This window comes from Pinus tabuliformis, chromosome 6 (assembly GCF_031772625.1).
Source record: "Pinus tabuliformis cultivar Carrire ecotype Pingquan chromosome 6, CPIR1, whole genome shotgun sequence".
Lineage (NCBI taxonomy): Eukaryota > Viridiplantae > Streptophyta > Pinopsida > Pinales > Pinaceae > Pinus > Pinus tabuliformis.
In genome coordinates, this window is record NC_142292.1 from 949,059,840 (window position 1) to 949,077,232 (window position 17,393).

Genomic DNA, 17,393 nt, shown 5'->3' on the forward strand with positions numbered 1-17,393 from the left:
TCACAAATCAAATTGCAAAATAGGTGTCTTCAAGGGGTGATCTCAATGGCCTTTCTTCACCAAAGCTCTAATACCATGTTGATTTTCTAGTGCTAATTAGACAAGCACAATTTTCTACAATTGATAATTACTTCCAATGATATATGTTATTACTTTAGCACACCTCAGAACATCATTAAGCAATTACACTCAAAAAATTCAACTATAAATGCAATAGAAACAGTAAAGATCACAGTAGAATAGCCATGCACAGTAGACACCAGAATTTTTCCCTGGGAAACCCAAACTCAAGAAGAAAACCTAGCAATCTTTTCTAAGAGAAATTGTTCAGTTCAACAAAAGTACAATCTGATATTTACAAGTCAAACTTGGTCAACCCAGACCAAAATTACAACACTGGTCAAACCTTGTCAAACAGACCAAAATTCGGCCTTCTGCAACAGCAAATCAGCTCGGTCAAACAGCCCAGAAATACCCAGTCAACGCTGGTCAAAGCTTCCAAGTAGCACAGAAATCAATGCAGGTTAAAGGGGCCAAAATTCGGCTTGAGGCCAGCTCGAACCTGTGGTCAGATGCGGTCAAAGTGCCCAAAAAGAGGTCTGAATTTGCATGGTCAATGCAGCCTTCTTCTCAGTCAAAACTCGTACAAAATTTAGGCAAAATATTAGTGAAACAGTGCTCTAATTCTTAGTCAAAACAGGCAGGTCAAAGATGGTCAACAAGCAGCTTCAATATCTTTGTCAAACCTCAAAAGTCTTCCTCTTTATCTCACATGTGTGAACAGAAGAAAAGTAGATGTGATGATGATCCGAATTGCCCAAATGTTGCTCAAATTGGTATTTATAGTGGTCAAAAGAGGTGGGTTTTGACCAACGGTCACACCCATTCACATGGTGGAGCTGACTTGACCTTTTGAAGCCTACATGAGCTCATAAATAATATTTTCTCTTTCTTTTAATTATATTTTATGAGCCGACTTGTGTAGCTGGGGAGTACCTCCCGCAGCTACCCAGAAATCAACATTACGGTCTAAATTTGCTTGAAGTTACATGTCCAATATGTTGCAGTTCCTTTCATATGGGCATTTAAAAAGTAGTTACTTTAATATTTTTCTAAGAATACAATTATACCAAGCACAGTTGCAATAGCAAATATTCTCTTGGTGATTCCTTTGACCAGAAAATTTACAATGGTCAAGAGCTTCTCTTCTTTGATTCAAGCCTTTCATTGAATTCCAGCAAAGCGGTTTTATTCCCATTTATGCTCTTCATTCCAATGGTGATTTGAATTAGGTAGAAAGGGAAACTCCATTTTTGACATAATGTTGAAAACACTTTATTCTATGGATAGAGGTAAATTTGCGAGCATTCTACACCTGTAACATTAGATGGGAAGTACTGAACTGAGTAGAGAAGCTCTTATTGTTGATATACATCAAAACCAGTATCTTCTTCAATTCTTATAACTGGAACATCGAGAATGAACCTCGGATCCTAAACCTCTTGCCAAGACGAAAACTTCCAGTTATTAGAAATGTGAGAAGACCCAAATTTTTTGAGGGAGATTCCCATCAGTTAGTCAATTTTCATCTATTGATGGGAGTGCTTCTACCTTATAGTATATTGCATAACAGTAAAATCAGAATGTAAAATAGTATATATAAAAACAATGCCAACCAAAAACAATTATTTCTCGGATTTGCATCCAATCTGTCAACAACAAAGCTTCTTTGCAAATGGACAAAAAAAGAGTCCTTTGACGTCATTGTAATTAAATAATTCATTTTTTCATCAGAACTTTGACTCCATCCCCAGGTATTCTTTGTCCTTGCAGGGGATTCCCTCACTGTATGCTGTAAATTGAATATGTTATAAATGACAAAAGGATATTGTTTAGCCTGGTAAGATGAAAACAGCTTTTAATAGCAAGAATGGTGGATGGATTGAACCAAAATCCAGTCATGTACCTCTGATACATGGTACAGAAGAATAAAAAATAAAAACTTGGACCACCAGGACCAAGTGACTGAAGAAATTGAAAGCAGTACTAGAAGAAACTCGATTTAACCTCCAAGTGCTTTGTCTGGGGGTTGTCAAGTAGCTAAAATGTTCACCATCAAAAAGGCAAGGACATGGCACCTACAACACTGTCACCGTCTGTTCAATCGTGTGATTCCTAGATAGTTTGCTGTCAAAAGACATATCGGTAGATGGCATCAGCGACACCATCCTCATCATTACTAGTCACAATTGCATCTGCCACAGATTTTGCCTTGTCTGAACCATTAGCCATTGCAACTCCCCAACGAACAAGATTTAACATCTCCACGTCATTCTCACCATCCCCAATAGCCATAACCTATCAAACATATTGAATCAAAAAACATTTAACTTATCAAAATGACAGGAGCATTAAAAAGACTAGAAATTCTTACGAAAGGAACATCAAGCAGCAGTAAACAAACCTCGTCAACATTTGCACCTAGATGATCGAGAAGCATGTGTACTCCATCACCTTTTGAAGCACCTGATGGAAGAATCTCCAGCATTTCAGGGAGTGCCTGAACCACACGAGCACGCCCCGCTGTTGCTAGTGACCAATGTGGTCGCAATGTGCTATGCACAATCTCAGCGGTGTCATAAAAAAGTAATTTCTGCCACGTCCCAAACAACAGAAAAGGGTAGGGAACAGTTTTGCAATAGGTAAACAATCAGTCAAGATATCCAAATTCAATGCACAATTAAATGGCATCAAAGAAGGATAAACAAGCATTTGCACATACCTGTACATTAACAGAAGACAATAAATGTTCAACAGATGGCATTACCTCTGCCTGCAAAAGAAAGGGGAGGTGGATTAAAATAAATAATGAACATAATAAAACTAATGTGTATCCATAAGACTGACCAAAAAATCCCATACAAACCTTTGATTAGTGTACAGAAATGAAAGGAACATAGAAGGGGTCCGATAAGACTAACCATTTCCCTAATATTTGCAAAGACCTAAATGTCAAAACTTAAAATACCTTTGGCTCAAAGTATACAGTATGAAGAGCATCAATTGATGGGTGGTCAAACAGTGTAACAGTGCGATCTTGGCTAAAACCAAGAAGAGGAACCTGATGCTCCAAAGAATATAAAAATGCCTGCATTCATAAACAAAAGAATGTGTTAAGAAAACAGCCCATTTCATAGATGACTTAGGCTTTAGTACTCTGATTATAGGTTGAACAATGCATGAAAAAGAAAAACCACCTTTCCTGCAAAGCAGTCCCAAGTTAAAATACATCAACTGCATAAAAAAACTAAACACTCAGAAAAGTGGGGAAGTGCCAGGAGGGGGGAGGATTGTGAGAATTCCATCTAAACCCAAAAGCATAGTAACAGGCCACAAAGTCTATACTAGACAGCTCCTTTGTGTTTCAAGCTTACTCAACTGTCTTCTCAAGGATGAGCAATCTGGATTATTAAGTGATACCAACACATTGCTCAGTTTCAACTAGATTATTAGGAGTCTAGACTCTATATGACCATCAAAAATTTTAAAACAGCTGAAACTTCAGTGGTTTAGCTGCTGCTCCCAGTGCTAGTAAAGAAAGAACCTTCTCTAAATGCATTTTGCCTCTACCCCGAAGGATCACCTCTATAAATAATGAGTACTAAGATGTTTGCACAACAGAGGCTTCTTTTACAGGACACAACAGGATGCCTCATAAATAGCTGATTTGACAGAACACCAGGCCCGTTTGCCTTGAGGGCTTCAATACAAGACATGAGTATGATGAAAGAGATACCACTACCCCTTCAATGCCCCACCCAAATAGACAGTGTTAGGGGTTGCTCACATGCCAAAACTAAGAATGTAAGCCAGGGGCCACAACACAAGCCAGCAGACACAGGTCTTTGTGTAACTTTGAATACACCGAACATATGACATGCATGTGGCAGAAAATCCATAGATGATTTCATTCATTCCAGTAGGGAACATTAAAGAAATTGATGTTCAAGAGTGTAATGTCCCATAATAATAATAATAATAAAATATAAGCAAATAAATAATAAACAATAAAGAAAAGATAATAGTAGTAAATAGATAATAAATAAAGAAATATAATAATAACAAATAAATAAAATAGTAAAGTTCTAAATAAGTATATATAAAAGTAAACTATAAAATAGTAACAATAAGTAGATTTAACAAAAAGTAAAATAAAATAAAAAAGAGTTAACTAAGAGAACTATAAAAAAAAAGTAAAAATAAGTAAAGTTATCAAAAAGTAAAAATAAATAAAATAAGAAATAAATAAATTAAGAGAAAATTTAACTTGAGTAAAACTTAAAATAAAAACTAAAAGTTGCATGTTGACACATGGAATCTATGTCACAAGGTTCATCGAACTTTAACCTTGAGGATCGAATTTTGGCGAACCTTAAAAAAAATTGAGGTTCGACGAACCTTATCGAACCTCATAGCCATTGACCAAGTCCAAAGATCAAAACTCATAACTTCATGTCACAACTCAAGCTTGTAATTTATCCTTGCAGTTTTCATGTCCTTGATAGCATTTTTGATGTTCATTGACGTTGATTTCTTACTATTTTATCCTATATATATATATATATATATATATATATATATATATATATATATATACACGAACCTTATGGCAAACCTCATCAAAAAATACAAACTCAAACTGAAACTAATCATTGTCGAACCCGAACCATGTGACATTGCATGGAATGTGTGCATGCAGTTCCCTTTCCAATGTTTGGTCTATTTAATAGACGATGAGGAAGATGAGAGATCATTCCATCATCCATTCCATTGGGAGAAAAGTGTTGTGAGACAAAGGATTCCCTGGCAGTAGTACGTTGATTGAGGGCTCGAGGGTGGCCAGTTGTAGAAAGATTATGTGCAACAGAGCCTACGATTGGGTGGAGAGTCGTCCCCAAAATTTTGTTGCGGTTAGCAGGATTCAAATAACGTTTAACTATGAAATTACGAGGAATATCATCGGTACAAGTAAGTTGCTTTTGCTCCTATTTCTTAAAAATTCTATGCTAATTAGTTGAAGAGAGGTGTGTTGATTGTAAATCACATAATTGATCTAATTAGTTGCATGTTTTAATTTCGGGGTTGTTACAAAGAGCAGACTTGCTGGTTTACTACTTAGACTGATTTTTACTGTTGCAGTGGCTCTTGTAGATTTGCAGCCACCATGCCTCACTCTATATAACTAATTCACGTTCAACTTGTGCACCTCATTACTAGATGGCATGCTTTATTGTCTCTGGTCCTAACTTATCATTCAATAAATCATTTTCTCCAAGATTATATGCAGCCCCTATTATAGTAAATAAGAATTAAAAGCGTTCATTTAACTATAGTTGGTCCATGTTATACACACCCACACAAGAGGCAAACATGTCATTATTTAAGCAAACCTTGTTCTATTTTGATATGGTAGAGCTTGATTTTGGTTAAGTATGCCTTATGCACACTAGCAAGTTGTTATATCCTATGGACAATATAAGTCTTTTATTTGAGAGGCAAGGTTGCCAAAAGTGCCGCCCAAATCCATAGAGGATTTCATTCATTCCAGTAGGGAACATTAAAGTAATTGATGTTCAAGAGCAGACCTTGCTGGTTCACTACTTGGACTAATGCTTACTGTTGCAGTGGCTCTTGTAGATTTGCAGCCACCATGCCTCACTCTATATAGACAATTCACGTTCAACTTGTGCACCTCATTACTAGATGGTTTGCTTTATTGTCTCTGGTCCTGACTTATCATTCAGTAAATCGTTTCCTCCAAGATTATATGCAATCCCTATTACGGTAAATAAGAATTAAAAGCACTCATTTAACTATAGTTGGTCCATGTTATACACACCCACACAAGAGGAAAACATGTCATTATTTAAGCAAACCTTGTTCTATTTTGATATGATAGAGCTTGATTTTGGTGGAGTATGCCTTATGCACACTAGCAAGTTGTTATATCCTATGGACAATATAAGTCTTTTATCTGAGAGGCAAGGTTGCTAGAAGTGTCGCACACCCCCTCAAACCCTTCTCCGTTCCTGGAACCTCACTCTAAGCAAACTGCAGTTGCACTTTGGGAGCAACCCTGACAGCGCACCCTCAAAATCTGGGAGCACACTCTGAAACTTTTGGGCATGGTCCCTGCCATTTGGGAGCATAGTGCTTCCAATGGCGCTCCCAAACCTTGGAACTGTGGTCTCTCCACACTCCTTGAGTGCTCCCTATTGCCGCCTAATCCACACCTTGGGCTAATGTGGAAGAAATATTTAATCCACTAAGTGTGGCCTTGGGGGAAAGTCTCGAGTTGAGTTGTTGTCACTCAAATCTCAACTCCTCCGTCTAGGCTAACTCCTATCGAAGCCAAGGGGGGAGTCCCTAAGAAAATAACTAAGGCTCAATTAAGCTATAGCAAATAAGAGATATTCTAGGAGTTAATTTAATTCACCAAAAGATACATTCAACCATTACAGCATATAACTTAAAAGCATTGTAAATACAATTCACAAGTAAATGATATAATCACAAGCGCATAAATAACCATTCATAAACAAATGATATAATGATAAGACCAGTGCCAAAAGTGAATGCTTATGCTTGGAAATAAATTGCCAAAAAGTAAATGAAACTACTTGAAAGTAAATTGCCAAATGTAAATGCTTGTGACTGAAAGTAAATCAAGTGAGATTGTAGCCAAATGATGTATGTTGCAGCAATGTTGTGAAAAGTGCTCTTGGTAAATTTTATTAAATTAGATTTCACTTGGATTTAAATTTATTAGTAAGTGTGTGCACAATAGAGGTGTGATTGCAAGAAAAGTAAATCTAATCTAAGGTATGTTTCCCCTTTAATCTTTATCCTTTGAATGAGGTAGAGATGGTTGCAAGGAGATCCAACGGGAGGAAGCTTCGCTTCAATGAGTACTCCCCTAATTTCACAAGTCAACCAATTGCAAGGAGATCCAACAATAGGAGAAACAAGCTCCTATCCTGATTTCACAAGTCAACCTTTACTTTTCCCAAAAATTCAACCTCATTAAAGACTATAAATATGCCACTCATTCTCCTCCTCTTGACAATTCAGATCACTCACACATTGTATCCTTCGTTCATCTAAGTGAAGGAGACACAAGACAAAAATGTCAAGTCAGCCCTCCAGACTTTTCCCAAAAATTGAAATTCCCCCTTTTGAAGCAGACTTCAAATCCACATTTGCATTTATCATAACATATATATTTGGAGGGCTAAAAACTTTAACTATGAAGACCAACCATAGCTACAAAATTCAACACTCCCTCTTAGCTAGGGAGGTATTCATAATGACTTCTTTAAATGTTCTCTTGTTGAAAATTTTCTCTAAGAAAAGGTTGAATGAGCTAGCTATGTTGATGTATCCATCTACTACATGTGGAAAGAGTCCTGCATAAGCATCATGCTCAACAAGTCGTCACTTGGAACCTCATCAACACCTATGACCTATGGTGAAATCTTGGGCTATTACCATTCTTGCATACTCATTGAATGGTAACATACATGCCCAATGCTAAAGGCACTCACTCACCCACCTGGGGAGCACTCTAGGCCTTGATGCTCTCTGGGCCATTCTCCCTAGCCACATTACGTGGCCCCTGGTCAATACTTTGACCTATCTATATCCTGACCTAGGGAGAATGTCTGCCCCTTTATGCTACAACATCAACAATCCCTCTCAACAAGGGAGGAATTTTCAACCACTCCAAGCTTGTCCCGGAAGCATGTAAACTTTTCCCTGGAAAAAATCTCGGTGAGAATGCCAGCACCCTGCTCATCTGTAGAAATGTACTGGAGCTTCATTGCTCCCTTTTGTACCATGTCCTAGATGTAATGATACTTGATCTCGATGTTCTTTGACCTGTCATGGAAAACTAGATTTCCTAAAAGCTTTAAACAGCTTTGATTGTCACAATGTATCATGATAGGATCCTGCACCTAATCAAGCAATCCTGCAAGTAACTTTCGAAGCCATCCTACTTCACAACTTGCCAAACTAGCTGCAAGATACTTGGCCTCTTCAGTCCTGAGTGCGACAGATGTTTGCTTCCTGCCCAAGCAAAATCCAAATTGAATCATCATCCTAATGTGCTTTTCCTATCTTCAGCACTCTTTGTTTGATCTGAATATGTATATCCCTACAAAAGCTTCCTTCACAGGAACCATCACCACAGCTGCTTGATACTGAAGCAGATCCTATTGTAGCAATCTAGCTACTCCCTCTGCCACTTAGCTTCTTCAGATTAGTTACCATTGAAGTGGCCATGGACTGGTTGTCCATCGTCCCAAATCTCTAAAGGATCGTGATAATCTGCTTACCCAGCTTCTTCCACACTTTTAGTTCTAAGAAGTAATGTATCCAACAAAGATACTCCATCTATCACGTAGGAAAATCCTCCTACCACTGTTGCTCCCTCTATCACATGATTCCTTCTATTCCCGTCAGAAACAAGTCATATAATAACAAGATCAACCTTGATCCATCAATCCAAGTATACAAAGTCTTGTACAAAGCCTTCTTCCGTTTTCAAACATGAGACTTATTCTCATATACCTCAAAGTCTTGAGGTAGTTCTATGTACACTTCTTCTTCTTCCTCAATAACTCCATTGAGGAAAGCAACCTCCATATCTACCTGATGTAATTTCCAACCCATAATAGAAGCAACAGAAATAAGGGTTCTAATAGAAGTGTACCTAACAATTAGAGCAAACATTTCCTCATCATCCTCTCCCTCTTTTTGGGAGAACCATCTCAAATCTTGCTTTGTATTTCTCCATGTTGTTATCTGTTGTATGCTTGATCTTGTAGATCTATTGATTTCTCTTCAGCACAATTTCCTCCATCATAGCATTTGTTGGCCTACATGCTCCCTCTGAACTAGGAACTCTTCCAGTCATCAAGAACAGTTCTAGATGTCAGTACAATTTCTCCCTCTTGAACATAAATCACTCTGGGTAAATCCTCTTGTCACAAGCTTTGCTTCGTTCTTCCCTACTGCCAGAGCCTTGGCAGTCTTTACGATGTACCTGCAACCCTCACTAGGAGGTCATGGAAGAAACGATTATAACCCAACAAAAGAAACAAAGACAAGAGGTTAACTAATAGTAAAACAATAATAATCAAGGAAGAGAGATATAAAGTACTTATCTTTGAGGAATGAAGGGAATTTGTCAGCTCCATCTTGATCCTTGCTTTCTTTGCAAAATCCACCTGTAAGCTCATCATCTTCATCCTCGTCATCAGCAATTAATGCAAGTTGTTTGCCTTTCCTTAGGGTTTCTTCGTTCAGTAGAATCATCAACTTTAAATGCTTTGAGTCTAGCTCTAAGGTTTTGCCCACAAACCCTATGGATTTCTTAATTATAACCTTCAAGATTTTTCTAGGGCTTACAAACCCTAAAACTGCCAGCTCTTCAAAGAGGGAGTTCATCCTTTAGCCCAAGTGTCATAGCTCTTCTCTTGTTTTATGTGAGAGCCCCCTTCAGCTCCCTCCGACTCTGGAGTAACTTTCTTGAATTATATCTCAAATGTTTGAAAGAAAGACTCTGCCATATACTAATATGTTCTAGCAACAGCCATAAACAAGCAATGGCACTCTAGCACAAACAACATATCTTATCCAATATAATCATAATCACAACAGTACAATGCAAGGCATCTTCAGCGTACTTGATAGGAGCCTTGACTCAGTCATAAAAGATATTTTCACAGTAGTATAGGGTATATAGCATTAATATTCTAGAGGCTTAGATCTCTGCAACTTCACATGTCCCACAATTCCATACAAATAAAAAAATCCAATCCAACATATCACACTTCAGGATACCAAACTATCTTGGCACAAGTATATGGGATGCAATTGGTCCATCCCCCACAGCAGGCCTTATATTGCCTTCATTAGTGACATTCTTGAATCTACCTCCAGAATTTTTAACACAGTCTTTTAAGGCTGCCCAAACAGACACAAAAGAGAAGCTCCGTTTAAGCTTAAAGTAGGCTCTGTTATATTGCTTACTAGAGCTTTATCCAGCCTTATATTTAATCTTTGCCTCTTCTCCATTATAAATTTATGAATGCCCTAGACTTGCAGGTAGAAATCAACACCTTGATTATGCTTTATGACATATAGCACATTTTGAACTTGAGTTTGCATTTTAAAAACTTGTTTGCACTTGAGATTGAGGTTAGATACACCTTGCAATATTTTGAGAGAATGGCTTTGCATCCTTTCAAGGAGAAAGCATACTGAGATCACTTCCTTACATCATCGAACTAGATATTTGCAACAGTTCTAAAGAAAAATTTTGATACAAGTCTCAATACAGACCTTTCAACCGAGACTATACTTGGTCCTGCACTTCAACTCACAATCCTATGTAATTTTTATCTCCTCATTGACAATATTTTAGTGCAGGCAAGGCCATTGAATGTTGGCAAGTGAGCCAAAAGGATTTTTAATTCCAAGCAAAATCATTGTGAGTGAAAGCTTTCACTTTCTAAATCATGCTTATCTAAAGCTCCTTTGCAAACAGATTTTAGCAGACCTTTTATACAGAAGACAACTTTGTTGGCTTCTTCACTGATCTGAGATGTCTGGACTTGTTTTTTAGTTCTTCAAATCTTAGCTTGTTGTCCTTTCTACTTACTGAGGCACTTCGGACTGAGGTACTTTGGACTAACTAAGGCACTTCGGACTAACTGAGGCACTGCAGCCTAGTCTTGAGGCCTTTCGGACCTAACAGATGGACTGAGGCCTTTCGGCCCTGAGCCTAGGGCTTCGACCCTCTTCCACAGCTATACATAAACTCGGACAGACAGAAAACGAAAGCTTTGCTTATGTCCTCCTTTTGAGATGCAACTCATCCTCCTTCCAATCACGAGCAGAGCTTAGACTAGAACTCCATTAGGATGATCCTTGAGATTTGTGATTAGACTCAGAAAAATGAGAAGGGCTAACAGAGGATAACTTCAAACAAGATGCTGCTCTTTCACCTATGCTTTGATCCCATGTTGATTTTACAAGTGCAATAGATACAAGCTCAAATTCATGAAACTGATAATTACTTCTGATGATATTGATATTCTCTTTAACACTTCCAGTTTATCATTAAGCAATTATACTTCAAAAATTCAACCATAAAAAACAGTAACACAATAGAGATCACAATAGAACAATGATGCACACAACACAAACTTTACCTTGGGAAAACCCTCTTCTAGTTAAAAACCCAACAACCTTTTCCTTACAGAAATTATTCAATTCAACAAGAGATACATATAATCTTTCCAGTCAAAAATAAAGTCAAACTGACCAGAAACAAAACCCTAGTCAAACTGTCTTCTATCCAAGTCAAATTGTTGCCCGAAGGATTCAGTGATCTGCTAGGGCAAATTTCGACCTTCTTCTTCACCACAAAAACTCAGTCTACTGCACTGTGATTTGCCCAGAAGAACTTTAGCCTGTCTTCTACATGTGTGAGCTCAAACAGAAAGAAATAAGAAGCTCAGTCAAATGTTGACTTCTTGTCTTGTGTCTCCTTCACTTAGATGAACGGAAGATACAAGGTGTGAGTGATCTGAATTGTCAAGAGGAGAACGAGTGGCATATTTATAGTCTTTGATGAGGCCGAATAGTGTAACTTCATGTTGGGCCAATTTGATCCTTTTGGTGCCAAAAATTTAAATTTCAAAAATTGAAATTCCCCCATTTGAAGCCGACTTGAAAACTTGTCAATTTTAGATAACAACAGTATGTTTTATGCCTGCAACAATTACTTCAATGTCCTTTTATCAGCCCAATGACAATTTGCATTTAATTATTAATAGCAATCACATTAACAGTTCAATAGAACATAAACAATAAATGCAGAAGACAAGCCAAGACAAAAGAACACCAGTGTTTGGTGAATGCCACGGAAAAACCCCAAGATGGGGAAAACCCTTTGATCAATTCTTTTTATTATTATATCAAATGTTTAGTAGAGAGAGAGCATATAATAGTAGATTCAAATTCAAAATTGAAGTGTCAAATCTTTGTCCAAAACAGCCCTGTCAAATCTGCAATTTTGTCCCTGGTAAACAGCAGTCAAATCAACAGTAGTGTGTGCCCTAACCAGTGAACGGTCAAGCGTCAAAACAGCCCTTTAGCAGCTTGGTCAAAGTGCATCCAATTTGGCCTCCTTAGCTGGTCAAAGTCAGCCCAAAACAGTCATCTTTGGAGTGGTCAACCCAATCAAACAAAAGTCAACCCTTTGGTCAACAAGGTGAAACAACCCAGAAAATCTCGGTTTTTGTGCCAATAAATGCGGCTTTCCCAAACAGAAAATTTCCCACAAAAATTGTAGTCAAAGAAGGTCAAATAGCCCTTGGTCAATGCTGGTCAAACCCTGCAATAGATCTGAAATTCGGCCTCTTTCAGTCACACGTGTGAGAAGAGTTGCCCAATGAGTTGTACGAACCAATCAAATGAGGAGAGAGAAGAATAAATTGAGTTGATGAGGTGCCAAATGAGGTTGAAGGTCACTCTTATTTATACAAGTCATTGAGGGTCAAAAGACATGTCTATTGGGCTTCATGAGCCTACATGATGATGTAGTCGACCTTGACAATTTGCACGTGTGGGATTCACTTCAAAAACACATTTCTCCTTATCCAATTTAGTGATCTTAGGTCGATTTTGGTCCTCTCGAAAGGAGGAATTCAATGCAATAAATATCTCCATCAAATGAGTTGTCCAAAGTGGAATTTGGCCCTAGTTGCCAATTTTAACACTCCCTCTCAACTAGGGAGAATTCCACCTGCCAATATCTGACCATCAATCATCATGTCATCCTGTCATCATGTACCATCTCTGCATCTCGTCTCAACTTTGTTGAACACTGATATAGATAATGAAGAAGAATTGATCGAGAGTGAGTCACAAGACCTTGCCACTCTCCACTGACAAAAGTCAGTCCACATAACCAAGGGTAAAACCCCAATCAGACTTGATCCCAGATCAAGTTGTTGAACACCATGCATCCTAGACATAGGGAGTATGGCAGTACACAATGCATCCATTTGTAGTGCTATGGTCCCTATCCACTTTTCCCAACTCATTATCCAGAAGAGAGGTACTTCCCATGAGTCCCAGACTACATTGGTAGGATGTATGTTGGAGCATCCGCAAGAGAAGGTGAACCACTCATCCTGCTCATATGCCATAGGAGAAGGTGAACCACTCATCTTATGCCTATATCATCAATTATAGGGGAAGGTGAATCACTCACCCTATGCTCTCATATATCATCATGGGGTATCACAAGGGAAGGTGAATCACTCACCCTATGCTCTCATATATCATCATGGGGTATCACAAGGGAAGGTGAAACACTCACCCTATACACAGCGTACCTATAGGGGAAGGTGAACCACTCATCTTATGGTCATTCATAGCTCCAAGAAGTACCCCAAGCCCCCAGGAGCTCCCAGAGCTCAATGTCCAACTCAAGCGAGACCCTCACAAGAGGTTCCTTTCATGACTCCAAGTCTCTCTCAAAAGGTTAAGAACTTGACCTTTCCCAAAGGTTTCATGAGAATGTCAGCAACCTACTCACCAGTCATGATGTGTTGGCGCTTTATTGCTCCCTGTTGTACCATATCCCAGATAAAGTGGTACCTGATATCAATGTGCTTGGAGCCTGTAATGACCAAAAGTCGTATACGCAGCAGAAATATTTAAAATACTTCAAAGACATAAATATCTATTGTAAGACATGTAACTGTATATTGAATATTGTATAAGAATTGATATGAGATATGAGATATTACAAATGAGAATGAGGGCTTGCTTACATACGCTACGCAGGTGCTCTTTCATGAATGGTAATGTCTCTAAGACATGCCTTTTCATTGCTAACTAACTAACCATTAGTTAATTAATTATTATTTATTATTATTATATTTATATTTATATTTATTATTTTTATATGAATTATATTCATAACATTGTCTCTCTCTTCAAGAAGCTTTGTCCTCAAAGCTTACTGAGAATATCTTCTCATCTTTGAACTTTCATCTTTGTTGATACAAGATGATATGATGCTCTGAGTGATAGACAAAATTGTCGTACTGAGAATGGATCAGACCATCCTAGATTAATCTTTTGTGGAATCTTCTGATCTCTGGAAATTTGTGATGAATAGTTATCGTAGGACTGGATTCTGCAAACTTCAATATTCTTGGGAACATAAATTTGTCGTTTATGTTCTGAGTGATACTGGTACGTAGATTGATTGGAAAGTCTACTCTTGTGATTCAGATGTCGATAAATAGTTCTTCTAGTTGGAATTTCCCTTATCATGTTAGTGGTTGTTTCCTGATTTCCTTTAGGCATTGTTGTTGTTGAGTTGGCTACTGAATCATCATTTAGAATGTCCATAATTTGAACTGCAACTTCTGCATGTGTCTTCACTTCAGTAAGTTTATCCTCTGCTTGAGTTACGATTTTGATTAGATCGGTATTTGTTTCTTTATCTTCAACTTGGACTGAAACGACTAGAGGCTTTGATACTACTTCTTGAAGTTGCTCTAACTTGTCATTTAGTGCCTTCAGCACTTTCAACAGCTTGTCCATTGCCCCACATTATATGCAAGATGATGCACTTGGACCAGCAGTGCCCCAACCAACTTAGCAGTATATACAGGGTTTGGCAGTTGATCCAAGGCCCAGAGGAGGTTTGTCTCACCCTTGAGACATGGGAGGGCAAGCACCATCTTCAGTGCCCTCATTCAGAACATTCTACTAGCTTATCTTTCACCAACACACCAATGAGACTAGTACTTGTGCCCCAAAGCCAATTTGGAGCACCACATGATGTTTTACATAGAGATTAAGGGGCCAACCCCTCATCCATCATTCATGGATCCCTCTCCCTCACTATGGCACATTGAGGACTCAATTCGGCCTTCCAATGGCCTTTCGTCACCATGATTTCATCATTTTGGCTCACTTATGGATGGTTTCTTCATCACTTTATTAGCTACTTGGTGGGCTTGTCACCAAGATTAGTATTTTGCACATTATTTTATTATTGTTGGGGCTTAGATTAGGAATTCGACCTCCTAAAGGCCTCATATAAATAAAACTCTCTCCCATTGTGAGAGAGCATCATCACTTGGGATTTTCGCACTACAAAAAGAATTTAGACCTGCAATTTGGGATTGTTTTGGATGTTTATAGATGCACTTTGATATTTGGAGTTGGTTTGGCATCATTTTGGAGCATCTTTTTGTTGATTTGATGAATGCACATACTTTATATTATCTAGTAAGTGCTTCTTTTGTTGAATATCTTTATGTAATGTCTAATGCATGGAATTTGTTCTCATGGTAAAGATTTGTGCCCTAATTTATTGAATATGGTGCGAAATTATGATCTTGGAAAATTTTGCATGTGTTACTCATTGATGATATGAAATGAATGTTCCTAGTGGAGAATTATTGTAATTTGTCCATGAAACTCCATTGACCTTGCTTAAAAAAGGCAATTGTTGAAAGTGGTAGCTAGGGCTTCTATTTTTCGTATCCTTAACAACCTAATTAACTCATCTAACGCATTTGTGTCTCCATACACCCAATGGTCTAAGCATTAATCATATCCCTTGATGGTCATCTTTTTCTTCTTTCTTCTCTCTTCTAAATCTTCGGCCCCTCTCCTTTAGGCCTCTAGCTAGGGCATCTCGCGAATTGCATTAGAGGGAATTTTGGGAAACCGTTTGGATAGGACTCTTCCTTAGTGTTTTCTCTAGAGGATCTCAAAATTTGGTTGAGTTCCCACAGTGGATTCTCCATAAATTTGATGCCCTAGGTGTGCCCTAGAAAGGTAACCTAACTTGAATCTATTGGATTGGTGGCTTTCTTGAGGCTCCTGTGAGCCTTGTATTCAATGTAATAAATCCTGAGAGGCCCTTTCTTTTGTCTTACCTTAACCTAGAAGCACCTTGGAGGATTTTCTTCCCATGTCTTTCCTAAAAACCCTAAGTCTAGCATAAGCCCTAATTGGGTCTCTCAAGCAAAGCGAAACCTTTTTAAAGTGACAAATCGTAATGCTAAGTCGCTTGAGAGCTCCTATCTCATTTGAAATCTTGGTTCTAGGCATACCTAACTTCATTGCATATTTCAAGCCCTAGACCTTGATCTCCACCCTAGGTCTTTCTCGAAGAGCCTATTACTTCATCAAGCTTTAATTGAGCCTTAGTGTTTTCTCTAGAGGATCTCAAAATTTGGTTGAGTTCCCACGGTGGAATCTCCATAGATTTGATGCCCTAGATGTGCCCTAGAAAGGTAACCTAACTTGAATCTATTGGATTGGTGGCTTTCTTGAGGCTCCTGTGAGCTTAGTATTCAATGTAGTAAATCCTGAGAGGCCCTTTCTTTTGTCTTACCTTGACCTAGAAGCACCTTGGAGGATTTTCTTCCCACGTCTTTCCTAAAAACACTAAGTCTAGCATAAGCCCTAATTGGATCTCTCAAGTGAAGTGAAACCTTTTTAAAGTGGCAATCGTATTGCTAAGTCGCTTGAGAGCTCCTATCTCATTTGAAATCTTGGTTTTAGGCATGCCTAACTTCATTGCATATTTCAAGCCCTAGACCTTGATCTCCACCCTAGGTCTTTCTCGAAGAGCCTATTACTTCATCAAGCCTTAATTAAGCCTTAGTGTTTTCTCTAGAGGATGTTAAAATTTGGTTGAGTTCCCACGGTGGATTCTCCATAAATTTGATGCCCTAGGTGTGCCCTAGAAAGGTAACCTAACTTGAATCTATTGGATTGGTGGCTTTCTTAAGGCTCCTGTGAGCTTAGTATTCAATGTAATAAATCCTAAGAGGCCCTTTCTTTTGTCTTACCTTGACCTAGAAGCACCTTGGAGGATTTTCTTCCCACGTCTTCCCTAAAAACCCTAGGTCTAGCATAAAGTGAAACCTTTTCAAAGTGACAAATCATATTGCTAAGTCGCTTGAGAGCTCCTATCTCATTTGAAATCTTGGTTCTAGGCATACCTAACTTCATTGCATATTTCAAGCCCTAGACCTTGATCTCCACCCTAGGTCTTTCTCAAAGAGCCTATTACTTCATCAAGCCTTAATTAAGCCTCTCCTTGAATGGGCTTAGTGGAATCACTTCTGTTAAGTTTAGGTATGTTCTATGCTTAGAGCAATTTATTTCAATTTTCACAGTGAGCTCAATATCTTTTCCAGATTAGCAATCACATCAACATTAAAGTAAACTGCAGATAGAACATAAACATAAATCGCAGAAGACAAGCCAAGACAAGA

At 38.2% G+C, this 17,393-nt stretch overlaps 1 protein-coding gene across 2 annotated transcripts in view; it reads right to left on the bottom strand.

The window, feature by feature from the left end:
• Nucleotides 1-1,658: 1,658 nt before the first annotated feature.
• The window catches only part of LOC149262093 (endoribonuclease YBEY, chloroplastic-like), a 154,000-nt gene continuing 138,265 nt past the window's right edge, over nt 1,659-17,393 (bottom strand). For both annotated transcript variants that reach the window (XM_089423319.1, XM_089423313.1), the window contains 4 exons: nt 3,029-3,148; nt 2,783-2,833; nt 2,465-2,653; nt 1,659-2,358 (listed from right to left, as the gene is read on the bottom strand). In XM_089423319.1, the coding sequence (XP_089279445.1) occupies nt 2,191-2,358; nt 2,465-2,653; nt 2,783-2,833; nt 3,029-3,148 (528 nt within the window). In that variant the 3' untranslated portion in view covers nt 1,659-2,190. The remainder of the gene's footprint in view (nt 2,359-2,464; nt 2,654-2,782; nt 2,834-3,028; nt 3,149-17,393) is intronic.